Source organism: Ranitomeya imitator, chromosome 5, assembly GCF_032444005.1.
Source record: "Ranitomeya imitator isolate aRanImi1 chromosome 5, aRanImi1.pri, whole genome shotgun sequence".
NCBI classification, from domain to species: domain Eukaryota; kingdom Metazoa; phylum Chordata; class Amphibia; order Anura; family Dendrobatidae; genus Ranitomeya; species Ranitomeya imitator.
The window spans coordinates 239,710,122-239,738,025 of record NC_091286.1 but is presented as its reverse complement, the minus strand read 5'-3'; the positions used below and the strand labels follow the sequence as shown (position 1 = coordinate 239,738,025).

The 27,904-nt window shown below is 39.6% G+C and overlaps 1 protein-coding gene across 4 annotated transcripts in view; it reads left to right on the top strand.

Annotated features, from left to right (window-relative positions):
* The window catches only part of EYA4 (EYA transcriptional coactivator and phosphatase 4), a 588,086-nt gene that overhangs the window by 544,749 nt on the left and 15,433 nt on the right, over window positions 1-27,904 (top strand). For all 4 annotated transcript variants that reach the window (XM_069726001.1, XM_069726000.1, XM_069725999.1 and 1 more), the window contains 4 exons: window positions 7,822-7,911; window positions 17,862-17,920; window positions 20,639-20,799; window positions 26,855-26,969. In XM_069726001.1, the coding sequence (XP_069582102.1) occupies window positions 7,822-7,911; window positions 17,862-17,920; window positions 20,639-20,799; window positions 26,855-26,969 (425 nt within the window). The remainder of the gene's footprint in view (window positions 1-7,821; window positions 7,912-17,861; window positions 17,921-20,638; window positions 20,800-26,854; window positions 26,970-27,904) is intronic.

Below are 27,904 nucleotides of genomic sequence, written 5' to 3'. Positions count from 1 at the left end.
AGCTGACTTATTTTCTTCCCATTTTTTCCTTTTTCCTTATTTTTGTATTAAACAGTGGAAACCCCCCAATTCTAACTGAAACCCTAACCCAAACTCCTTACCCTAATCCCAACCCTAACCCTAATTCCAACCCTAATCCCAACCGTAAAAGTAATCCAAACCCTAACTTTAGCCCCAACACTAACCCTAACTTTAGCCCCAACCCTAACCCTAACTTTAGTCCCAAACCTAACCCTAACTTTAGCCCCAACCCTAACCTTAACTTTAGCCCCAACCCTAACTCTAACCCCAACTCTAACTGTAGCCCTAATCCTAAATTTAGCCCCAACCCTAACTTTAGCCCCAACCCTAACCCTAACTGTAGCCCCAACCTTAACCCTAACTTTAGCCCCAACCCTAACCTTAACTTTAGCCCCAACCCTAACCCCCAACCCTAACCCAAACTCTAACTGTAGCCCTAATCCTAACTTTAGCCCCCACCCTAACTTTAGCCCCAACCCTAACCCTAACTTTAGCCCCAACCTTAACTCTAACTTTAGCCCCAACCCTAACCCTAACTTTAGCCCCAAGCCTAACCCTAACACTAACTTCAGCCCCAACACTAACCCTAACAATAATGGGAAATGGAAATAAATATATTTTTTAAAATTTAATTATTTTTCCCTAACTAAGGGGGTGATGATGGGGGTTTCATTTACTTTTATGGTGGGTTTTTTGGCGGGTTTCTTTTGATTGGCAGCTGTCACACACTAAAAGACGCTTTTTATTGCAAAAAATAATTTTTGCGTTTCCACATTTTGAGAGCTATAATTTTTCCATATTTTGGTCCACAGAGTCATTTGAGGTCTTGTTTTTTGTGGGACAGGTTGACATTTTTATTGGTACCATTTTCGGGCACGTGAGATTTTTTGATTGTTTTTTTATTCCGATTTATGTGAGGTAGAATGAACAAAAACCAGCTATTCATTAATTTCTTTTGGGAAGGGGTGCTTTTACTGTTCTGCGTATGGTAAAATTGATAAAGCAATTTTATTCTTTGGTCAGAACGATTATTTATATCTTTTTTATGTTTTGGCGCTTTTATACGATAAAAACTATTTTGCATAAAAAATAATTATTTTTGCATCGCTTTATTCTGAGGACTATAACTTTTTTATTTTTTCGTTGATGATGCTGTATTGCAGCTCGTGTTTTGCTGAACAAGATGAAGTTTTCAGCAGTACCATGGTTATTTATATCTGTCTTTTTAATCGCGTGTTATTCCACTTTTTGTTTGGCGGTATGATAATAAAGCATCTTTTTTTGCCTTGTTTTTTTTTTAGGGTGTTCACTGATGAGGGGGTTAACTAATGGGACAATTTTATAGGTCGGTCGTCATGGACGCTGCGGTACTAAATATGTGTACTTTTATTGTTTTTTTTTATTTAGATAAAGAAATGTATTTATTGAAACAATTTTTTTTTCTTTTTTTAGGAATATTTTTTACACATGCAAATATTTTTTTTTTTTACTTTTGTACATTGCCCCAGGGGGGACATCACTATATATTATCAGATTGCTAATCTGACACTTTGCAGTGCACTGCAAAATCCCAGAAAAAGCAGAAGTTAAATGATTAAATGCAGATTATACTGAATCTTTTCTTATAAAATGTATATATCGGTCTATTCAGCTCCCCTGTTATCTAAAATGTTGTCTGCACATTGGATCACATTTTCATGCTGACAGATTCCCTTTAAAGGAAATGAACAGAAGAAAAAGATGCAAATTAACAAGCGAGGCTTTTTTTCCATCGCAAATGAACTAAGGGATGATAGGTATCATATAAATATTGAATTTGCCATTTATCCATGGCGCTGAATGTGGAGGAATGGAATATTTGCTCTGGGTGAACGGAAGTCTAGTATTGTTCTTGAAAATGCTGCCAGACACAGTTGTTTGACTCTGTGGAGAACAAAACACTTGATCTTTTGCTTTCCAAGCATCATCTGGGAAATTCCCTATAGGCGCCAAATTGTTAACTTGGCCAGACGACACACAGATGTGCAGAAAACTGCCACAACTATTGAAAGCATGTCTCCTGACTTCCATTCAATCATTAGTTTCTTTAATGACATTGAAAATGTAATCTCAACCATCATAGTTCATCTGATCAACAAGACGAATAGTCATTGGCATCCTTGACTCCAGATGATTATTCGGAAACATTATAACACCCATGAAAGCAGACAACAAGCCATCTAGATGAGCCATTCGTTTGGTATGTGATGAATAACTACACCTGCAGCACATATCTTCTGATAATATCCTGGCCATCACTTAGTAGCACTTGATTCCAGCATCGCCTTATCTCCTTTGTAGCCATATGAAGTGGATCACAATTTGGAGATGTAATTTAAGATTGAGTACAGTGGGAAATGGGGTTCAATAAACTTTGGTTGATGAGACAGCACATGTGTTGGAAGTCTAGCATCATCTGTTAAGCTTATATAGTACATTCCAATTCCCTATTTAACAGTTTTTTCACCACCCTGTGACTTTGATCTCTTGTTGGCATGTGTTAGTTAATCTTGTTTTAAGATTTTGCATATAATAGAAACTTGGGTTTCAGCTTTTCTGTCCACACATAGGAAAACAAATATTTTAAAATGCACTAGGGAAAAGCACATTAATTACAGTGTGATCTTTATTTTTCTAAACCACTTGCAAATTAGTTTTTTTTAGTGAAATTTGGAAGCTTTCTGCTGTTTGCAACAAAGCAATCAAACAGTTGAACAATCGAAAAGTATATAAAAAGCACAACACAACTAATAAATATAACAAGTGGTTTCTCCAACACAAAATGCAGTCTGAGAATTACCGTATTCAACCCTGTCATGGCAAGCATCAATAATACTTAGCAGCTCACCATTTGCCTGAGGCATAGCCAGACACCAGCTTCCAGTTACATCCCTGAGGAAACCTAGATCATTCCGAAGTGTCAATGGCTTTCACTTCACTAATATGCTTTAGTTACTAAGAGATTGGGTCAAAAAATTAAAGAGGAAGTGATCACCAGCTATCACCACAAAAATGAGCAAGTGACTGAAAAACAACTGTAGCAAGATTTTGTTTTAAAAGGTACTAAGGATTTCAGTTAGCACAGTACAGTACATACTAAATACTAAAGGTCTCCATGCTGGAACTCTAAGAATTACACCTCTACTGAAGCAAAAGCATAAAAAGTAATCTCACATATGCTTAAAACTGTATAAATAAGCTAAAGATGTTTTGGTATTTTGTTTTATGGAACAATGAAACAAAACCTGAACTTTTTAAGGTCTTTCAGTAAGCAGTATGTCTGGAGAAAGAACAATAAAGCATACACTGGAAAGTATACCCTGCTTGCAGTGAAATATGGAGGTGGTTCAGTAATGGCTTGTGACTCCTTTGCTTCCTCTAGCAATAGAAACCTGCAGTGTGTGTGGAAGGCAAGATGGATTCAATGAAGTATCAGGAAATCCTAAGAGAGAACCTCCTATTGGAGAGTTATAACTTGGGCATCCTTGGACTTTTCAAAACAATTTGGACAATAAGCATACTTAATAGTCCATCAAGGCGTGGTTTCAGAAGATGTCCAGGGAGATTCTGGATTAGCCATCAGAGTCATCTCACTTCAAACACACAAAATCTTTGGTGTAATTTTAGTGGAGGTGGTTGGAGCATGCAAATCCAATCCAAAGGTGCTCTACTGAATTCTGAAGATGCTTGACATGAAGGTGTTAAATAATTCTGAAGACAGAAAAAAGGAAAACATGATGTTTGCGGGTGCTTCGGGGTCCAAAGGTAACAGGGTGACCAGGATATTAGAAACAGGGGAATTTTATTGACAATGCATTTCAGAGTTGTCGTAACTCCATTAGGTACCTCCAAAATACATTATTAATACATTTCCCCACCTTTCTGAACACCTGCTCACCCTGTTTCCTCTGGACACAGTAGCGCTCACAAACACTGGGTTTTCCTTTCTTTTCTCTCCTCAAGTTGTGTGCCTGACTTGCTCAGGGTCAGCTGATGGAGAAGCAGCCACGTCCTACCATTCCTTAAGCCCTATGCAGTGTTGTTCTTGCAATTTGCACAACCTTAGCAGGTAAGTGGCTCCTTTGAGTCCCACCAATTTCATACATATTGTGCCCCTGCTTCTTATTCTTGAATGATTTTGCAGTAGTCAGTAAAAGTCACATTTTGAGTTGAATTCAGAGAAACCATTGCTAGACATTAGTTGTGCTCCGCTATCTAAATTGTTGTTATATGATTTGGTTTATTGGAAACAGCAGAAAGTACAAAGTAACACATAGTGCAACAATTACAGAAGGAGTGAGGGCCCTGCTTGCAAGCTTACAATTTATAAAGAAATACAAGCAGTGGGACACAATAGTTGAAAAGTGCTTGTCATGTGTGGTCCAGCCCTCATTTTAATAAAAAAGGCATTTCAAATAAGCTGCATGATCTGTTCATCAGCAGGTATCTGTCTAAGTACAGTTACCAAGTGATATTGGATGCATCGAGGATAGAGCGACAGATAAGTAGGAGGGGTCAGAGTCTGAGAAAAATCTATAAACTGGAAACAGTGAAAATTTAGGCTTATCTCCGCACTTCACTAATCTATCTAAAGACATGTGTTTTTAAATCATGTTTTAAAACATGGGGACTAGGTATTAATCTCATTTACCAGGGTAGTGCATTCCTGAAAACTAGCGCAGCATGAGAGCAGTCTCCGAGATGAATTTGGGAGTTTTGAATTATGGAGGATGTTAGCCCTAGATCAGTTGCGGAGCGGAGAGCAAGTGAATGGGGGTGAAAAGCAGCTGTATGTATCATTAATTTTGGTTAAATAACGAATTTACTAAATAGTACCCTATTAATATAGGATTATCCATTATTAAATTGGTTATCTTAATGTTCATACGTGACATGAAAGCGTTTTGGATTTGTTTTGTTGCAGATCACCAACAAAATTTGCAGGTGTTACTGTACATGCAAATTTTAAAGCGGATTTACCGTACTTCAGATTTCACCCTAGGCATTAAAAACTATTCACAACATGTGGATGAAGTTTTTGACACTTCATGTGCGCAATATATGTTTTTCCGTATGCATTACTGCTATATATGTACAGTACAGACCAAAAGTTTAGACACACTTTCTCATTTAAAGATTTTTCTGTATTTTCGTGACTATGAAAATTGTACATTCACACTGAAGGCATCAAAACTATGAATTAACACATGTGGAATTATATACTTAACAAAAAAGTGTGAAGCAACTGAAAATATGTCTTATATTCTAGGTTCTTCAAAGTAGCCACCCTTTGCTTTGATGAGTGCTTTGCACCCTCTTTGCATTCTCCCAGAGATGCACTTGTTTGCCCTTTTGCCTTCACTCCGCGGTCCAGCTCACCCCAAACCATCTCGATTGGGTTCAGGTCTGGTGACTGTGGAGGCCAGATCATCTGGTGTAGCACCCCATCACTCTCCTTCTTGGTCAGATAGCCCTTACACAGCCTGGAGGTGTGATTGGGGTCATTGTCCTCTTGAAAAATAAATGATGGTCCAACTAAACGCAAACTGGATGGAATAGCATGTCGCTGCATGATGCTGTGGTAGCCATGCTGGTTCAATTCTGAATAAATCCCCAACAGTGTCACCAGCAAAGCACCCCCACACCATCACACCTCCTCCTCCATGCTTCACGGTGGGAACAGGCATGTAAAGTCCATCCGTTCACCTTTTCTGCATCGCACAAAGACACGGTGGTTGGAACCAAAGAACACAAATTTGGACTCATCAGACCAATGCACAGATTTCCACTGGCCTAATATACATTCCTTGTGTTCTTTAGCCCAAACAAGTCTCTACTGCTTGTTGCCTGTCCTTAGCAGTGGTTTCCTAGCAGCTATTTTACCATGAAGGCCTGCTGCACAAAGTCTCCTCTTAACAGTTGTTGTAGAGATGTGTCTGCTGCTAGAACTCTGGCATTGACCTGGTCTCTAATCTGAGCTGCTATTAACCTGTGATTTCTGCGGCTGGTGACTCAGATAAACTTATCCTCTTGGTCTTCATTTCCTGGGGCGCTCCTCATGTCAGCCAGTTTCTTTGTAGCGCTTGATGGTTTTTGCAGTTGCACTTGGGGACACTTTCAAAGTTTTCGCAATTTTTCAGACTGACTGACCTTCATTTCATAAAGTAATGATGGTCACTCATTTTTCTTTACTTAGCTGCTTTTTTCTTGCCATAATACAAATTCTAACAGTCTATTCAGTAGGACTATCAGCTGTGTATCCACCAGACTTCTGCTCAACACAACTGATGGTCCCAACCCCATTTATAAGGCAAGAAATCCCACTTATTAAACCTGACAGGGCACACCTGTGAAGTGGAAACCATTTCATGTGTGCTCGAAACGCGTTCAGCTAACTTATGGCTTCTTTTCTGGAATAGCTGTGCAGTTATTCCCAAGCAGCTTTTTCTGAATTTTAATATGTGGAAAAAAATTTGATGATTTTTTATTCCGGAGCTGGATTTTCTTCTTACTTATTCATTAACCTAACTATCCCTGTGTGGCCCATTCAAAAAAAACAAAAAAAAAAATAATTGGGTTCCTTGCATCATGTTCTCATACACTTTATGCAGCTAATAGCCCTCTGTGTCTGTACTGTTACATACTTAGGCAGTTAACTGGTTCATGCAGCTTTACATGAACACCTGAGCCTTACACTATGGCTGGTCCAACTAACTAAAGCAATTGTTGCCATCCACCTCTTGTGTCTCCCCTTTTCCTCATAGTTTGTAAGCTTGCGAGCAGGGCCCTCATTCCTCTTGGTATCTATTTTGAACTGTGATTTCTGTTATGCTGTAATGTCTATTGTCTGTACAAGTCCCCTCTATAATTTGTAACGCACTGCGGAATATGTTGGCGCTATATAAATAAAATTATTATTATTATTATTATTATTATTATTGTTATTATGTGTTCATTCATAGTTTTGATGCCTTCAGTGTGAATGTACAATTTTCATACTCATGAAATTACAGAAAAATCTTTAAATGAGAAGGTGTGTCCAAACTTTTGGTCTGTACTGTATATAGGGACCCTAACAGATACTAATAGACTAGGTTACTTTGAATATTCACACATTCAACCTAACAATCTTGAAAAAGTGAAGGACAATGTTCTGAATGCTGAACTACAGCCAAATATTTTTTAATGGTGTCATCCACTTTTAGTTTCAATATATCAGCTGGAAACTTTCTTTCACTTTATCAAGGGTCGTTTGAAGACATATTGGCTGTTTTTTTATAATTTGCTTTTTTTGTTTTTTATTATATAATAATCTAGCTAAACCGTTGTTTTAGAAATCCTGTACATAATTTATAAATCTAAACCTCTTTGTTAACGTTTTCATCTAACTATACCCTAATTACCTGGTGCCCTGCTATAGTTTTTCATTTTGGCTGTTAATTTTTTTCACTCGCTTTTTATCTTTATTAGGACATCTGTAACCTTCCTGCTACTAAAATTTTATGATATATACTTAGCGGTAAATATTCAATAGCATTACAGTAAATGGACCTAAGTGAAAATCAAGAGTGCAGCCAGTGGCAGGAAGAACATTGTGCCAACATTGGTGTTGACACAAGTCTGGAAACCACTTTACCGGCTTCTAAAGTATAGAGATTTCAAAGAAAAAGAAAAAGACAAATGTGATCAAAACCCTGATGTGAATTATTTTAGTCAAGTTACATATCTCATTGAGACTTTGTAATACTTCATGTTTTAAAGGATTCACCAACAGCTGTGACTCTTGGACTGCGGATGGAAGAAATGATTTTCAACCTCGCCGATGCACATTTATTTTTTAATGATTTGGAGGTAAGCCAGAATCTTTGGTGTATGTGTTACTAAATTTGGGCAGGGAGTGCTCTCCAAACAGCTGTTGCTTTCTCATTTCATGAGTGCAGATATAAAACTAAAGTGTTTACCAGTGTCTCGTGTATGTATGTAGGCTTTGACAAGCCCAATAAGAAAACTTCATACAAGTGAGTGCCTAATGCTACATATCAGAATGTGTTGTTTTTGGAAGCTAGTAGACCTGGTAGTCTAGTGGCATTGTTTTACTATATTTCGAAATTGCAGAAAAAAATTCACAAAAAAATTGATAAATGTACAAGTACCTCAACAGATAATTAAAGAAATAGTCAACTACATATTTTAAAACTACATCCTATGTATATATCACCTGTTCAATATTTAATAATGTAATTCAAAAAGCAAAACCACAACTATTATAATACAGATAAACAAAATTAAGCTATTATAATTGCACAATTACATTCTACGTAAAGTATAATTTCTATATGTTATGGAAATATGTTTTAGTACTTATCTTCAGTTGCGTCTTCAGAAACTGCATTCCAATTTCTGCCGATTACCTGTTTATACACTGTCTGCAAGAGCTATTTGGAGAGCTTTTGTGGGGCCATCATACAATTTGGAGGACTATTTATGGGGCCATCATACGATTTGAAGCGCTATGTGGGGACCATCATACTATGTGAAGGGTTGAGTGGGGGCCATTATATTGTGTGGAGGGCTGTGTGAGAGCCATAGTACTGTATGGAGGGTTGTGGGGGGCCATTACACTGACCGGAAAGCTATGTGGGAGGCCATTATATTGTTTGGAGTGCTAGTGGGGGCCATTATAGTGTGTGGGAACACTATTGGGCTTCAATATGGTTAGAATTACTTTGTAAGGTCTTCAGAATTGCAATATATGCTCTTCTCTGCCCCTTCTGAATATCTTTTTTTGGGGGAGCCCAATTAGGACTTTTGTTATTGGGCCCCATGATTTCTATGTACGCGCCTACACCCAACATCAAAAATTAGTACATCTATTTTTTTGTATGAACTTCATGAGACTTAAGGATAGCAGTGAGTCTTCTAGGCAAGGAATAAATACCTTGCTGACATAGCGACACATAACAACATCTATTTTTTTCCATTCTTCAAGAATGACCTCAGATAGAGCCTGAATACCAGATGGAGTGTGATGCTCACCTTGTCTCTCCAGAATTCTCCATAAGGGTTTGATTGTGTTCAGATCAGGAAACATTTCAGGCCACTGAATAACTTACATCCTGTTCTTTAAAAATGCAACAGTGGCCTTAGATGTGTGTTTTGGATCATTGATACGTTAGAAAATTGAAATTGCACAACTACCAAGGACATGGAGTTATGGGAGTATCTTCTATTTTATAACGATGCAGTACAATTCTTTGACTTCATTATACCATCAGTGAAAGTTATCTCCTTGACACAATCATCACTCATGCACTCCTACATAAGGACACCGCCACCACTATGTCTCACTGTAGGCCAAATGCATTTTTCTTTGTACTTCTCACCTCTGCGATGCCATAGAGTTTTGAAACCATCAATTCCAAAAACATTTATCTTGGTCTCATCGCTCCAGAATTTAGAGTCACAGTAGTCTTCATTTTTTTCAGCATGGCTGCCTAGCAAATTATAGGTGGACTTTTTGTTCATGGGCTATATGAGATGTTTTCTTCTTGGACAACATGCATAGGAAACACTCACCACAGTTTTGCTTTCTATTACTTAAGGTACCTGCACTGAACTTGCATGTTGATTTCCTTCAGCCCTTCTCATCAGAAGACTCTCCTGTTAACTTCTGTAGTCTGTCATATTCTCTCAGTGAGGTGGTTGAAGTTCTATTTTTGTATCACTTTTGCTACAATATTGTGACTGATAAGTTAAGATTTGCTGATCTTTTAGCCTTCAGTTTTCTTTTATAAAGAAATTATTTTCTTTCTCACGTTTGTGTCATTTCTCTTCCAATTGGGTCCCATTGCTGATAGCATGAAATGGGAAGGGGTTTTCTTTAAGTAACATCCTTTTATAGTCAATTGTCTGCTGGACACCTGATTAATGAATAATAGACTTACTTGTGGTTGAATTCTTATATAGAATTTTAAAGTCTAGTCATTGGGGTGTACATATTTTTGCAATATGGTCTTGAATTAATTTCTTAGGAAAATCAGTTTTTCAGATATGCAAAAATAATAAATCTTGTTTGCACTCAACGGCCCACATTTGAAGTATGGTATTCTATACACAATGTTGATTCTGAAAGTAATCTAAAGGTTTGCTGACAAATTTGTTGGGTTGTACTCCTATTTGCTGAACACTGTGTATGTATGTATGTGTATATACTCCCCTAAGGAAGCTGGCATACACAGATATAAAAATCCACTTAAGGAGGCTGGATAAATGCTCCATACCAAGAGCTGAAAGATAGCTGGTGTTGGGGAATAAAGGATCCACTTTTTCCATATTTTAGATTTGCTACTATATTCAGTGGGTGAAATAATCATGTGCATTTACAGTATATACAGTGTGTCCGTAAAGTCATGGTGCACTTTTGACCAGTCACAGAATCTATGTATACTTTACATTTTGGCACCCTTTCTCTGGCCCAATCATATAAGACCTGTTCATGAGGAGAGATAACAAGAACTAATCATACAACACAAACTCATTTAGCTGTTGCTGAGCCCCCAGTCAGGTACCGTCACATTTAGCGACGCTGCAGCGATCTAGACAACGATCCCGATCGCTGCAGCATCGCTGTGTGTTCGCTGGAGAGCTGTCACACAGACAGCTCTCCAGCGACCAACTATGCGAAGTCCCCTGGTAACCAGGGTAAACATCGGGTTACTAAGCGCAGGGCCGCGCTTAGTAACCCAATGTTTACCCTGGTTACCAGTGCTAATGTAAAAAAAAACAAACACTACATACTTACATTCCAGTGTCTGTCCCCCGGCGCTGTGCTTTCCTGCACTGACTGTGAGCGCCGGCTGGCCGTAAAGCACAGCGGTGACGTCACCGCTGTAATCTGCTTTACGGCTGGCCGGCGCTGACAGTGCAGGGAAGCAGAACACCGAGGGACGCGACAGACACAGGAATGTAAGTATGAAGTGTTTGGTTTTTCTTACATTTACACTAGTAACCAGAGTAAACATCTGGTTACTAAGTGCGGCCCTGCGCTTAGTAACCCGATGTTTACCATGGTTACCAGTGAAGACATCGCTGAATCGGCATCACACACGCTGATTCAGCGATGTCTGCGGGAGATCCAGCGACGAAATAAAGTTCTGGACTTTCTGCTCCGACCAACGATGGCACAGCAGGATCCAGATCGCTGCTACGTGTCAAACACAATGATATCGCTATCCAGGACGCTGCAACGTCACGGATCGCTAGCGATATCGTTGTGAAGTTGGTCAGTGTGAAGGTACCTTAACCCCTGATATACTGAACTCTGATTAATACACTGCCAGGTCTGTGACATCATGCAACCACAAGTTTGTGCCAGCTGTGTGGTTTTCCATGCCAGTAGAGATGTGTACGGTACAGAGGAAAGCCCATTGTGTTCTGTGGCTCCCTAAATTCGAAACTGTGCCCAAAGTGCTACGTAAAGTGCGCATTTATAACAAAGCACCACCACATAGGAATAACATTACTCGGTGGGATAAGCAGTTGAAGGAAACTGGCAGTTTGGTGGAGAAACCCAGTTCTGGCAGGCCATCAGTCAGTGACAAGTCTGTAGAGGCTATAAGGGATAGCTACCTAAGGAGCCCTAAAAAATCTGTGCGTGCGTGTGCTCGACAATTACATCTAAGCAAGACTACAGTTCACAAGATGTTAAAGAAATATCTCGGCTTTACGGGGTACAAATTGCGGCTGTTGCACACTATCAAACCGGCGGATAGACCCAAAAAATGCGCGTTTGCTAGAGATATGATTCATGAGATCGACAGTGATGCAAGATTTTTGCAGAAGATTGTGTTTAGCGATGAGGTGACCTTCCATGTGTACATTGAACGTATCAACGACATTAATCACTTGAAACAGAGAATCACAGACGTTATTCATTCTGTTACACCAGACGTCCTTACCGTGTGTGGCAAGAACTTCTCTATCGTTTGGATGTGTGTAGGGCAACAAAACTGGGAGAGTTTTTCTTTTATTTGGAGAACATTTCACATTTCTATCGTTTTTTGTTGCTTTCCAGTGACTGGTCATAAGGGCACCATGACTTTACGGACACACTGTACTTACAGAGAGAGAGAGATCATATAAATGCATTTATGTGAACTCTGTGTGTGTGTGTGTGTGTATATATAGCATTCTTTTTTAAAAAGCAAATCACATTTAAGACATTTTTCATGCAACAGATGTAGACTATTATGTAGTAGATAGTTTGGCATTAGTTGGATTGTCATATCCCTGCAGTTCTAATAAAACAAGCATGACAGATTTTACCCGTACATCAAAAGGCTATAAGGCTATGGAAAGATTATTATTACAATTATCTCATGCCCTTGGGATGTTAAAATTGTGGATCTATATGACTGAAACAATTCATATTTTTGGGAGTTTAGTAATTTGTTATAGCTATTTGGAATATTTTTTTTATTTGCTTGGTTGAAGGAGTATTTATTTTACATAAAAAAAAAATATTTCAGCAGTTACCATGATGTACAAACAAAAAAACTATAGAAATCAAAAACAAACTAAAAAATAGTTATAATAGTGTGAATTTACTTTCTTTAATAAGATAGTATGAATAAAAAGTGGATATTGGTGCCATCTTCTGGCCAAAACCTATTATGCATAGTCAAAGTCAAACTACTGTTCATTTTTATATATACAGTACAATGCTAAAAATTAGGCAGATGTAGAAGAAATAATAATAATCTTTATTTTTATATAGCGCTAACATATTCCACAGCGCTTTACAGGTTGCATACACTATCATCACTGTCCCCGATGGGGCTCACAATCTAAATATCCTATCAGTATGTCTTTGGAATGTGGGAGGAAACTGGAGTGCCCGGAGGGAACCCACGCAAACATGGAGAGAACATACAAACTCTTTGCAGATGTTGTCCTTGGTGGGGTTTGAACCCAGGACTCCAGCGCTGCAAGGCTGCTGTGCTAAACACTGCGCCACCATGCTGCCCGCATGATGCAAAATAAGATTTCTTTCAAAAATAGAAGTGTTAATAGCTTTAAAAAATTTTTATCATTTAGCAAAAGATCAATATATGATCCCCATAAGGTCCAATAAGGTGTCAGTGATAGAGGCTGCTTTGGAGGTGGATGTGGACCCTTTAGCTTTTAGGACCCTATGCAGGCTGCACCAATAGTCGGTATTACATGAAGTATATGAATTGTAATAAGCAGGTAGTGGGATGTAGTAACACAAATGCTGTAGAACAGAGTTTAACTGTATTTTATCTTTCAACAATAAAGATCTCCTCGCAGGGAGATAAAGAGGCCAACAGGAAATGCAATAATTTAAGCAGCATGACAGGTGGTTCAGTAGACAGTCTTTAGTTAACAGTTTCATGTATCGTGGCATCTCAGCTAGTTACTTGCTGAAGGTCCCATGGGTAATGGAATGCCAGCAGCGATCGACGTGGTGTCTCCAGGTTCTTTTCACGGTCCTGCTTCTGGTGGCAGTAGGTGGTCTCCAGTTTTGCCCGCTGAACCCCTAGTCCATATAACAGCGGAGCGAATAAATAATGCCCTTTGCAAAATTCAGCTCATCACATGTCCCTCTGGGCAGCAATGCTCTGCCCGGTGTGCGCCGCCCGGTGTGTCAGCCAACACCAGCATTCCATAGTGCGATACTGTCTGATGCATTTTCAGCTGCACACCCGCCCATATCGGTAAGTCTCTCACAATGCTGCCCTGTCTATGCACACTGCGGCCTGTCACTCCCCTTAGCCGTAGTCCTCAGCATTCTGGTGGGAAACACCGCTCACCAGTGAAAAACAAACAAGATTTTATTGCAATCAAATATTTTAAGTTTTGACTCATCCATCCAGAGCACTTACTGACATATTTCTGAACCCTGGTTAATATGTTTTCATGAATATTTGAATCACCTAGCCTTGTTCCTTTATTGAAAGTATGGTTTTTGGTGACAATTCCTAAATAAAGACTACTTCTGTCCGTACTTCTCCTCACTATTGTTGGGAGCAGCTAGATCCCAATTGTTGCTGCCAGTTCTGAACAGATAGTTCTAGAGAAAAAGCTGTGCACTCTACTGGATATGAGGTAGGTTCAGGCAGGACCTGGAGTCAATCCAGTCAAAATCATAGAAGAGAAAAAACAGCCGCACTCAGAGTATAGGTTTTCAAATGCGTAACAGAAGTCAGATATTTATTTGAATCACTACAGAAGTAGAAAAAAGTGTCAAGGTAACGTTTCGACCCCGTAATGGGTCTTTATCAAACCTCACTGAAAAAAATAATAAACATACGATAAATTGGAGAAAACAGAGTGCTATACAGTGATATAAATGCTATACATGCGGTGGCTATTTAACATGTCACAGTGACAAAAAAGGGGGGGGGAGAGCATGTGTTTCTATGACAAGTATATGCAAGATAATGTTGACAAATAGAATACTTGCCAAAATATATACAATAAGCGAAATATCAACACGCAAAAAAATGTTTTAATATACACATATATACAGGGGAATGATCCTAAGAGAGCGTTTTTCAAGTTAGCAGCATATTTCACATGAGCTAGGATTACGTAGCCGGAATGAGGACAAGCTAGCATACTTGTGCGGTATAATACAATACATAGATGCTGAGTAAGTGTAAACATAGCACTGACCTTTTAAAAAGATAAGAGTAGGAGAAGAGGAGCCACAGTAGAGTATAGGGGCTCACTGACAGAGCTGTAGACAAAAAGAGTGTCAAATAGCGGTACTTGTGAGTAGTGGAAAAGAGAGAGAGAGGAAGATACCTATATGGCAGTATTTGAGTAAATCCGGAAAGGCACATTGGTCCTGGTGAGAACTAGAAAGAGAGAGGGGGTATGTAGTAAAGGTAGCGGCCACACATGCTGATAACATGATGGTGGCATGGTGGTGCCAAGACCCATATCTGTGGGTCCCGTATGGCAGGGGTCTGTGGTGATGTGTGACAGCATTGGTGGTCAGTGGCTTAATATAGTGTGGGGAGAGGAAGGTGAGAGGTGGGGAGGATGGGGCACGAGCGCACACCGTGTGGAAGCTGAGGCTGGGCACGCAGAGGGGGGCGTGCGCATGCGCAGTGTGCAGTATGGGAGAGGTTTGGAGCGCTGAGTGGAGCGGGCACGGGCGCAATGGGAGAAATGATCGGCGCATGCACTGTGGACCAAGAGAAGGCGCTGTTGTTACAGAGTACAGGCGGCGTCAGGGAGAAAGAAGGACACACGCCGGTGGGAGGAGCATAGACAAACAACATGATCAGGGAGGAGGGAAGAGAAAATACAGGGAGAATGAATGGAGAAGAGGACATGGGAATGAGCGGGTAACTGGGAGAGAATGCGAATAGACAATGGTGATGAAGCAAAGGGGAATAAAGAGGGAAAAAAAACGGAGGAATGAAGAAATGGAGGGATGAAGAAAACGGAGGGAATGAAGCATATAATAATAAAGGCAAAAAGGGGGCAAAGGGGAGGAAAAAAATAGAGAAAATAAGTCAAATGAAAAGAGAGGATGAGAAGAATGAATGAAATGGACATAAAAAACCTGAGAGATGAATAACAAATGAAAATAAAATAAAAAATAAAATAGAAGATGAAAAATAAAAATGAAGTTACAAGTAAATGTAAATGAATGAGTAAATGATGAATGAATGAAGATAATAAAAATAATAATAAAAATAAAGTTAATAAATAAATGAATATTGAAGGTGGGGAATGGGGAACGCAACATATGGGAAAAATGGAGATAAATATGAAAGGAAGGAAAAAATTGGCACATAGTTGCAGGAAAAGCAAAAAGAAGAAAGAGGAGAGAATAGCAGTAAAATGAAAAAAAGAAGCAAAATAACAAAAATTATATAAAGTAAAAAAATTGAAAAAAATGATTGAAAAAAAAATGAAAATTGAGATTGAAAAAAAACAAAAATAAAGAATGAATAGAAATAAAATTAAAATAAAGATAAAAAAATAAAGCTGAAACATGAGATCTGGGTACTTACCCTTGTCGGGCGTAACGGATTGTGGAGATCAGATTGCCTGAAAGTATTGAAAAGAGGTTAGTGCATATGGAGTGGACTAGAAGTCAGCCTGTTGTACACATCTCAGTCGAATCTAGAGTATTGGGCATAACCAATGATTAAAATGTATAGCCACGAAAGAGCATATTAGAATTGAGCGGGGGACCACAGTTCCAAAAAAGTTATCTGACAACCCAATCTAGTTCCCTATTGAGGCTCTTTGGTGTAAGGGTTTGCAAGGTATAAATCCAGTGAGATTCTCTCTCCCTTAACAGATTAATATGGTTGCCGTCCCGCCGGGGTCTCTAGGGACCTGGAACCGGAGTTGTGAGACCGAATGATTGGCGGAAATAAAGTGATGGGGAGAGGGAGCCAGGTTTTTTTGCACCGTATGGTGGATTTATGACTAGCAATTCGGTCACGGGTGTGCTGAGTCGTTTCTCTGACATAAAGTAGGCCACATGGGCATTTAATCACATATACAACATTGTTGGATTCACACGTGAAGAATCCCTTGATTTTATATTGTTTGCCGGAATGAGGATGGGTGATCGTACTGGATTTAATAACATTAAAACAGCAGGCGCAGCCTAGACAAGGGAATGTGCCACTTCTCTCTGTAGCAAGAAAAGTCTGTATAGGTACTCTAGAAAAGCTACCCAGATAAGCTTTGACTACTTTATCCCTGATGTTGTTAGGTCTGCGCTTGCACATTAGAGCTAATGCCTGAACGGATGGCATTGTTGGACATCATTGCTCATTTCTTGGTGTTCCTTCAAAATAGGACATCTTGAAACCACAGTCGGCTTCAAAATCTTAACCTGGGAATGACCTTGTTGATGCCATATAATACCTCATGTCTTGTTGCTGTGCTTAGTCATGCCATGTGTATGATCTATGACATGAGATTGTCTTCTACAACCACACCTTTGTATGAGCGCTTGACTGCTCCTCACCCAGTTTTAAAGGGAACCTGTCACCTCAAATTGGCGGGATATGTAAATTCCTTTTTTGTGGTCCGATGGGCGGCGTTTTGTTTTCATTTCTCCACCCCATCCATCCCTGTTGTCCGCAATATGTTAAAAAATTAGAATACTTGTCCTCCGAAAAGCATTACTGCACATGCGCCGACGCACTATGTCCCAGAAGTATTTCGCTCTGTTCTGGGACATTGTGCACGGGCGCATGTGCAGTAATGCTTTTCGTCTTTGCTCGCAATTGGGCAAAGCATACTGCAGTGTGCACGAGCAAAGATTGCATTGCGCACTTGTGAACTATGGAGGACATGTACTCTAATTCTCGAACATATTGCGGACAACAGGGACAGATGGGGTGGAGAAATGAAGATGAAACGTCGCCCATCGGAAAGAAAAAATGCATTTACATATCCCGCCAATTTGAGGTGACAGGTTCCCTTTAAGCCTCCTACACAGCTGTTTCAGTCAATAACTGTGTTTCAACTTACATATGAACTTGATGTCAATTGTTAGTTTGGTATAATTTGTGAGCCATACACCTGATTATACTAGTACAAAATCCTGAATTTTTCTGCAATAGTGCTTAAATAATTGATGCCATTTTGAAAACAAAGGGTGGTCACAGCAAACATTGATTTTCAGTATTCTTTTTATAGACTTTCTTAATTGATAAAAAATAAACTATGTACACCTATTTTTTGCTTGATCTTGGTAGTACCGCACAGCTTCATATTAATTTGCTCTACTTTATTAGGAATGTGATCAGGTCCATGTTGATGACGTCTCTTCAGATGATAATGGCCAAGACTTAAGGTATTTAGCTGTTCATATTAGAGCTATGAAATATTTATTAAAATAATAAATGTCCCAAAAAAACATTTTCTTATCACCTATGGTAATGTAAAAATGTCTTGAAAACGGTCACCATTGATTTATTGCATGCTGAACACTTAATAGACCTGAGGTTTTAGCTTTCAAAGGGACATGGCAGGGAAACTATGTGACTTGATTTTCTGCATCTACAGAACATGTTCACATCAGGTTGCAATGGCAATCACTTTACAGTTCTGGCTTGATGCTAATGCCATTGACCTGCCGAAATTGCGTTATTTACATGTAGTTTTGCTGCAGTGAAATCATAATGCAAGTCTCTGGTTCCCCTTTACCCTTCCATGTGAAAATACCATTATGAGACTTCACATTATCATTTATCTGAAATTTATTTTATTAAATTAATAAATACATTCTGTGTCATATTACGTTTTCTTTGGAAGCAAGTTACTTCAAAATTTTTACCCACTGGAAACATTGAAGATGCAGCTAAAACTTACATGTGATATCGTACATCCCTAATTTTCTCAGGAACAGTTAAAATTTTTGAATTACTGTATTTTTTTTATTATTCTAAAGATAAAAATGTGCCAGATACCAGTTCAGTTATTTGCTTCAAAGTGATATACTTTTTGCATACTTTGTTTAGAATAAAGCATAGCATACTTAGTTTAACATGTTTTCATACTGTGCCATTATTTTCTCAGAGTTCTTCTTTTCCGTCAAGGTTTTCATTTTATCTTTATTTTATCAAATGTGTTGGGGACATGACTACGAGGCAGTTGCTAATATATGAGTATTATGGTTTTTCTCATCCTGCACTTGTTAATTTTCACCACAGATTACACAGCTCTACTGTACTCTAAAAGGTTGCTAATGGAGGAGTTTGTGACCAGACCTGTCCATCAGCCTTCACCAGTTGAAAAACAGGTTTCCTAAATGCGGTTTTTGTTCAGAGAGGATTGAGAGACAGGTCTGGACACATCTGGTCATCAATTCCTTTAACTATGCCTGGAACTTCAAGAAGAACTCCCATGAAGAATGTATTTAAATAAATCTGTGTTCATGTGTATATAATGTAGTGTGAATATGTTATTATACTCACTTACCACCACCTTCTCAGGGATCCTGCATCGGTTCACTAATCTTCTCAGTGATGTCACCACTCTTCAGACAATCTGACTACTGATGAGCGAATAGCATTGTTGCTCAAGTCTCCCTGAGCATGCTCAGGTGATCTCCAAGTATTTGTTAATGCTCGGAGATTTAGTTTTCGTCGCCTCAGCTGCATGATTTACGGCTACTGGACAGCCTGCTGTCTAGCAGCCGTAAATCATGCAGCTGAGGCGACGAAAACTAAATCTCCGAGCACTAACAAATATTCGAAGATCACTGGAGCATGCTCGGGGAGACCCGAGTAACAATGCTATTCGCTCATCACTAGATCTGACTTGAGCTGGAAGTCTCTTTTGCAATGAAAGTCTATGTAGCCTCGTTCTAATGCTCCATAGGCTTGTACAAGTAATGTAGAGCACAGCATGACGGTCAGAGTCTGAAGATTGGAGATGTCACTGAGAAGAGAAATACAACACCACTGGGCACCGGAGAAGGCAGGGGTAGATGAGTATATAAATACACACACTACATTACCTACACATGTACACAGATTTATTAAAAAAAATTATAATGGCAGGGCTTCTTTTAGTCAAATCTTTAATTCTCATGGTATCACAAATCTGTCTGTCACTTTCTGATCTAAGTTTTTGCCTGTTCCAAGTTTTTGCTGCTTCTTTTCATGCTCCTGTTAAAACACAATAAATGACCGTGTTCTCTTATTCAGTCATTTCTATTTTAACACTTCACTTTTTGCCTCAGCAAAGTGGTGGCCATTTTTGTGACCCACAAAAGGCCTTCAAAATATATACAATATATATAAAAATCCTTATAACCACCTCTCCTAATCCTTTGCTCCTCACTGCCACCCATCTGGTTCTTGTCACATCTTCGAATTGATGCCGGCAGTGGTGAAATCCCTTGACCTCTGCCGTCAGACCAAGGTTCCAAGATTTGCTAGGCCCTTGAAAGTTCTCTTCATGCGCCCTTAAAGATTGTGGCCCACGTAAAGGCTTATGATGTCACCCTATGCAATACAATCTATCTGGGCACATGCGCGAAAACCTCCTGGGCCAAGTAAACTCAGAAGCTTCAGCCTGGAGATTCACTGCAGCCAACGCTAATCCGAAGATGCGAAGAGGACCTATTAGTGGCAGTGAGTAGTGGAGAGATTTTACAACATAAATACTTTAAATGTGCAAATCTCATACGAACAGGAGAATACAAATTTAGCTTGATCCTGTCATGTCTACTCTTCCATTTAGGAAATTTCATGTTTGTTTTTTTTTTTCGTTTTTTTGGAGACAGGCTCTTCTCATTCTCTAGTTTTAAATGTGTGCATTAAAACCTATTAATTCACTTCTTATGACAAGCATTTATAAAGTAATCCTGGTCCCTTCAATGGTTTCTATCTCTCCATCCTTTTAGATGATGACATGATGTACTGTATGTAATACTCCTGCTGCATTCCGATAAATTATTACTGTATACAGTATATAATTTATTAATACCTCAGTAGTGATCAAATAGCTATCTATATGTGTGAAGTTTACCTTTACATATTTTAAATATTTTTTTCTTTTCCAGTTCTTACAGTTTTGCCACTGACGGCTTCCGGGCAGCATCAAGTAGTACAACGCTCTGCTTGCCGACTGGTGTTAGAGGCGGTGTAGATTGGATGAGAAAGTTGGCTTTCCGATACAGACGAGTAAAAGAGCTGTACAATACTTACAAGAACAATGTAGGAGGTAGCTTACATGTTATTATTTGGATCACACCAACATGTCTACTTATCCACATATATTTCTGCAGGGAGTGTATATACTGTAAACTGTTACTTAGTAGTTTATTGTATTGTACTTATGAGAAAGTTACACAATTTGACACAATAATTTTGTTCCCACTTTGGCTAAGATCACAATAATTCTTAATTGAGCAGTAATGTGACCTTCATATTAACACATATATTTTTTGTTCCATCTCTATAATATATTTTACAGAAAAACAACTTCTAATTGTCTATTTACAACAGTTCTTAAACTTTTAAACCTACAGTGCTTACAGTCCAAATTTGCAAAATTTGGTATTTATATAACTAGGACTATATAGCATGACGGAAGTAACTAAGTTTGAAAAGATAATAAACTTTATTTAAATATTTTGAACAATAGTGTTATATTACCAATAAATATGTGAGAATCACGCAAGATGAACAAAGACAAACAAAAAATAACAACCAAAAAGCAAACTGCAGGATGAGTCCCACACCATGCTAGATTCTACAGGTCCTTCTCAAAAAATTAGCATATAGTGTTAAATTTCATTATTTACCATAATGTAATGATTACAATTAAACGTTCATATATTATAGATTCATTATCCACCAACTGAAATTTGTCAGGTCTTTTATTGTTTTAATACTGATGATTTTGGCATACAACTCCTGATAACCCAAAAAACCTGTCTCAATAAATTAGCATATTTCACCCATCCAATCAAATAAAAGTGTTTTTTAATAACAAACAAAAAAACCAACAAATAATAATGTTCAGTTATGCACTCAATACTTGGTCGGGAATCCTTTGGCAGAAATGACTGCTTCAATGCGGCGTGGCATGGAGGCAATCAGCCTGTGACACTGCTGAGATGTTATGGAGGCCCAGGATGCTTCAATAGCGGCCTTAAGCTCATCCAGAGTGTTGGGTCTTGCGTCTCTCAACTTTCTCTTCACAATATCCCACAGATTCTCTATGGGGTTCAGGTCAGGAGAGTTGGCAGGCCAATTGAGCACAGTAATACCATGGTCAGTAAACCATTTACCAGTGGTTTTGGCACTGTGAGCAGGTGCCAGGTCGTGCTGAAAAATGAAATCTTCATCTCCATAAAGCATTTCAGCCGATGGAAGCATGAAGTGCTCCAAAATCTCCTGATAGCTAGCTGCATTGACCCTGCCCTTGATGAAACACAGTGGACCAACACCAGCAGCTGACATGGCACCCCACACCATCACTGACTGTGGGTACTTGACACTGGACTTCAGGCATTTTGGCATTTCCTTCTCCCCAGTCTTCCTCCAGACTCTGGCACCTTGATTTCCGAATGACATGCAAAATTTGCTTTCATCAGAAAAAAGTACTTGGGACCACTTAGCAACAGTCCAGTGCTGCTTCTCTGTAGCTCAAAAGTGGCTTTACCTGGGGAATGCGGCACCTGTAGCCTATTTCCTGCACACGCCTGTGCACGGTGGCTCTGGATGTTTCCACACCAGACTCAGTCCACTGCTTCCTCAGGTTCCCCAAGGTCTGGAATCGGTCCTTCTCCACAATCTTCCTCAGGGTCCGGTCTCCTCTTCTCGTTGTACAGCGTTTTCTGCCACATTGTTTCCTTCCAACAGACTTACCATTGAGGTGCCTTGATACAGCACTCTGGGAACAGCCTTTTTGTTGAGAAATTTCTTTCTGGGTCTTACCCTCTTGCTTGAGGGTGTCAATGATGGCCTTCTTGACATCTGTCAGGTCGCTAGTCTTACCCATGATGGGGGTTTTGAGTAATGAACCAGGCAGGGAGTTTATAAAAGCCTCAGGTATCTTTTGCATGTGTTTAGAGTTAATTAGTTGATTCAGAAGATTAGGGTAATAGGTCGTTTAGAGAACCTTTTCTTGATATGCTAATTTATTGAGACAGGTTTTTTGGGTTATCAGGAGTTGTATGCCAAAATCATCAGTATTAAAACAATAAAAGACCTGACAAATTTCAGTTGGTGGATAATGAATCTATAATATATGAAAGTTTAATTGTAATCATTACATTATGGTAAATAATGAAATTTAACACTATATGCTAATTTTTTGAGAAGGACCTGTATATTGCATAAAGACCTCAATCTGAGATTCCATAACTATAAATAGAAACAGCCATGGCAATTAGGTCATTAAAGCCTAGGTATAGGGATTTGGGCTAGGTATGAATGAACTAGAATTATATACCATATATTAATCAGCAAAATATAGTAGAAAAAGCTATTTGGTAAAAGGAAATGGCAAAGGAATGGTATACCTTGCTCATACTCTAGCCCAAAGGGATTAATAGATTTTGGATTTTACATATTATCTTGCTATACCTGTAGCCATGGTTGATCTGTAGGGGGTGGGTATCTCCTGCTGCCGTGCTGCCAGGCACCTCGACGCGCATTTCGCCTAATTAGCTTCATCAGGAGGCGTGGCTAGTGCAGTAAAAGAAGTTCCCTATATAGTGCATACAATTAAGACGAAATAAAAGACCGATGTGTAGCGTCTCACTAGTGTAGTCACAACCGTCGTATTTCCAGAGGCGGGCTTCACAGATCGCATTTAGCCAATGGAAGCTTTGGAATTACTTAGCCACTAAAGTGTATTCAAGGACCTTTCAGATATTACACCAATGGCAATGCTCATCTATAGTCACGTGGTGTAGTCATGTGAGTAGTAAAAGCAATAGCTGCTTACAAAAGGATCTTTGAAATTAGACCAATGAGGTTGGTCCTGTGACATCACATGGGACCACCTTGTTCTAGGAAATATATGGTAATAACAAATGCACCAATTGGCGCACTTACACTGTGATGCTGTGCTCCCCAGCGGCCGACGCTGGCATCCCGCACCGTGTGTAGCCAGAGAGAGGAACATCATCAACTCCCTGGTGACCACGGTAACCGGACACCGCGCCAGGTGCGATACCATGGCAGTACACATGGGCAGTGCATCTGGGTGAAAGTTAACAATAGTTGGAGCAGTTAATCAAAATGTACGAAATCCTAAACAGTATTAATAACGGTATAAATAATATCTACTATATAATTGTCTAAGGGTCACTTCCGTCTGTCCTTCTGTCTGTCTGTCTGTCACGGTTATTCATTTGCTGATTGGTCTCGCCAGCTGCCTGTCATGGCTGCTGCGACCAATCAGCGACGGGCACAGTCCGGAAGAAAATGGCCGCTCCTTACTCCCCGTAGTCATTGCATGTCGCCCGCACACTCCCCTACGGTCACCGCTAACACAGGGTTAATGCCGGTGGTAACGGACCGCGTTATGTCACGGGTAATGCACTCCGTTACCACCGCTATTAACCCTGTGTGTCCCCAACTTTTTACTATTGACACTGCCTATGCGGCATCAATAGTAAAAAATGTAATGTTAAAAATAATAATTAAAAAAAAACCTGCTATACTCACCCTTCATAGCAGCTCGCGCTTGCCGCCATCTTCCGTTGCAGGTTCCGGTGGCAGAAGGACCTGCCATGACGTCTTGGTCATGTGACCGCGACGTCATCACAGGTCCTGCGCTAATACCAACCCTGGGACCGGAAGCTGCCGTGGACTACAAGGGCTCCCTCGGAAGGTGAGTATATGTTTATTTTTTATTTTTTCACCTGTGACAAACCTGGCTGGGCAACATACTATGTAGCTGGGCAATATACTACATCACTGGCCAATATACTACGTAGTAGCTGGGCAATATTCTACGTGACTGTTAGTGTTGAGCGATACCGTCCGATACTTGAAAGTATCGGTATCGGATAGTATCGGCCGATACCCGAAAAATATCGGATATCGCCGATACCGATATCCGATACCAATACAAGTCAATGGGACATCAAGTATCGGAAGGTATTCTCATGGTTCCCAGGGTCTGAAGGAGAGGAAACTCTCCTTCAGGCCCTGGGATCCATAGGGATGTGTAAAATAAAGAATTAAAATAAAAAATATTGATATGCTCACCTCTCCGGCGGCCCCTGGACATCACGCTGCTAACCGGGAGGCTTCTTTGTTTAAAATGCGCGCCTTTAGGACCTGCGAATGACGTCCCGGCTTCTGATTGGTCGCGTGCCGCCCATGTGACTGGCACGCGACCAATCAGAAGCCGTGACGTCATTCACAGGTCCTCAATTCCTAGAATTAGGAGTTTTTGTGAATGAGAATGACGCCGCGGCTTCTGATTGGTCGCGTGCCGGTCACATGGGCGGCACGCGACCAATCAGAAGACGGGACGTCATTCGCAGGTCCTAAAGGCGCGCATTTTAAACAAAGAAGCCTCCCGGTTAGCAGCATGATGTCCAGGGGCCGCCGGAGAGGTGAGCATATCAATATTTTTTATTTTAATTCTTTATTTTACACATCCCTATTGATCCAATACCGATACCCGATATCACAAAAGTATCGGATCTCGGTATCGGAATTCCGATACTTGCGGTATCGGAATGCTCAACACTAGTGACTGGCCAATATACTACGTGGCTCTGTGCTGTATACTGCGTCACTTGGCAATATACTATGTCACTGGGCAATATACTACGTAACTGGGCAATATACTACGTGACTGGGCAATATACTACGTCACTGGGCAATATACTACATCACTGGGCAATATACTACATGGCTCTGTGCTGTATACTACGTCACTTGGCAATATACTATGTCACTGGGCAATATACTACGTAACTGGGCAATATACTACGTGACTGGGCAATATACTACGTCACTGGGCAATATACTACATGGCTGGGCAATATACTGCGTCACTCGGCAATATACTACGTGGCTGGGCAATATATTACATCACTGGGCAATATACTACGTCACTGGGCAATATACTATGTGGCTGGGCAATATACTATGTGGCTGGGCAATATACTACGTGTCTGGGCAATATACTACGTAACTGGGCAATATATTATGTCACTGGGCAATATACTACGTGTCTGGGCAATATACTAGGTGTCTGGGCAATATACTACGTGTTTGTGCTATATACTATGTGGCTGGGCAATATACTACATGGATGGGCAATATACTATGTTGGCTGTGCAATATACTACGTGGACATGCATATTCAAGAATACCCGATGCGTTAGAATTGGGCCACCATCTAGTTGCATATAATAGACAGAAGTAAACAGACACAGACATAGCAATGTCTCTATGATAAGGCAAGATGGAGATGCTTACATAATAAATTAATAATACTGCAAACAACAGTCCAACAGTTCTTAAACTACCTGACCATTTCCAGCCATGTCATAGAAAAAGATGCAGTTGAGGATTGTTTGCCCAGTCTGTTGCCCACATTTTGACTACTAGACATATATTGTCATATTTACTAACAATTCAAATGCAAAATTCTGGATATTTAAGCCCGGTATCAAAGAATTGGCAGAACTTCTCCCAAAATGCTTACTTATGGACTTCAGTTTGCAAAAACCCACCATTATTGTAGCCCAATATGCAGGATTGTCCCTGCAAAATTGGGACTTTTGATAGTTATATAGTGAAAACATTGTTGTAGATGGGAAAATGTCCGTTCCAGGAAAATCTGGGTGCATACAGGGTCCTGTCATTACATTAGGCCCAAAGCAATCTGAGCAAACAATGACGTTCATTACATGGTAGAACAATGTTAAAATATGTCCAGTTTAGAGCTACTGAGAGTAAAGTAAATAGTAGACCTATCAATTTAAAATTAAAACATGGGCTGTCAATAATTGGTCGGATCCTACTAAGCACAATACTCTTATTACATAATGAAATTAATATTGCATTGAGAGTTCTCCTTTTGATCATGTAACTGGTTGCTTTGCATTCTGGTTTGTATTGCACAAAGGTATCATTCAGTTATAGACTTTTGCATATAATAAGTCAGTAACTTTCCTGTAATGAGAGGTTCTATATCATTTTGTAAAAAATTGGGGGGAAATTTAATGGAAGAAAACATTTCACATTTCCATGAAAGCAGTACTTAATCTATGATTTCCTGCCTGTTTGTGCTGAAGGACTTTTTGGCCCAGCTAAGAGAGAAGCCTGGCTTCAATTGCGAGCAGATCTTGAAGTCCTGACAGACTCCTGGCTCTCAAATGCACTTAAATCACTATCACTCATTAGCACAAGGTAAGCCGAAATGTATGCTTATATTTCATCACTAAATGTACAGTTATAATGTCACTTTAGACTTGTTGTTGTAATTCATTTCTTTGCCAACCTAATTTAAAGCAGATACAAATGTGGTCAAAGTATACAATAGTAGGCAGTGTTCTCACTCCATTGCTGCGCATAACCTTTGTGTCCAAATGTGGCCTGAGAAGGTGTCACCAGCAGACCTTAACAGCTATTCCACACTGTACAATGTTCAATTCACATATACAAAGAAGAATTGACTTAGGGATTTTGTTCCTGGTCAGGTTCATACACTCCTCAACATTAAAATTGCAACATAATGGGGTTTTGGAAATCACAGGATCAATAGACATGCTAATGATCTGCAAATGAAAAATAGAAATAAAACTTTCAAAACATCTCAAACCAGTATCAATTGTGAGCACCACAAGCACAATGACGTATAATTACATGCCTAGGGATGCTATCCATTAGGTTTTTAATAGTAGTTTGAGGAATATTCTACCACTTTGAATGCACCTGGGCATACAAGTCATCAAGATCTGCTGCTGGCAGATAAGGCTAGTTTCACACTTGCGTTTCAAAACGCATGCATTTTAAAAAAAAAAACGCATGGTGAAAAAACGCATGTAAACGCGCGCAAACGCTGTGTTTTTTTGACTCATGCGTTTTTGCATGTGGTGAAAAAAACGCAGCGTTTTGACGCGTTTACATGTGTTTTTTCATGCGTTTGCATTTTTTAAACGCATGCTGAGAAATGTGTGACAGCTGCCAATCATCAAAATAAAGTAAAAAACCCACTATAAACAGAAATAGTTAGGGTTAGGGGTAGGGTTAGGGGTAGGGATCATAACCCTAACCCTAACCCTAAAGGGATCCTAACCCTAACCCTAACCCTACCCCTAACCCTAAGCCTAAAGGGATCCTAA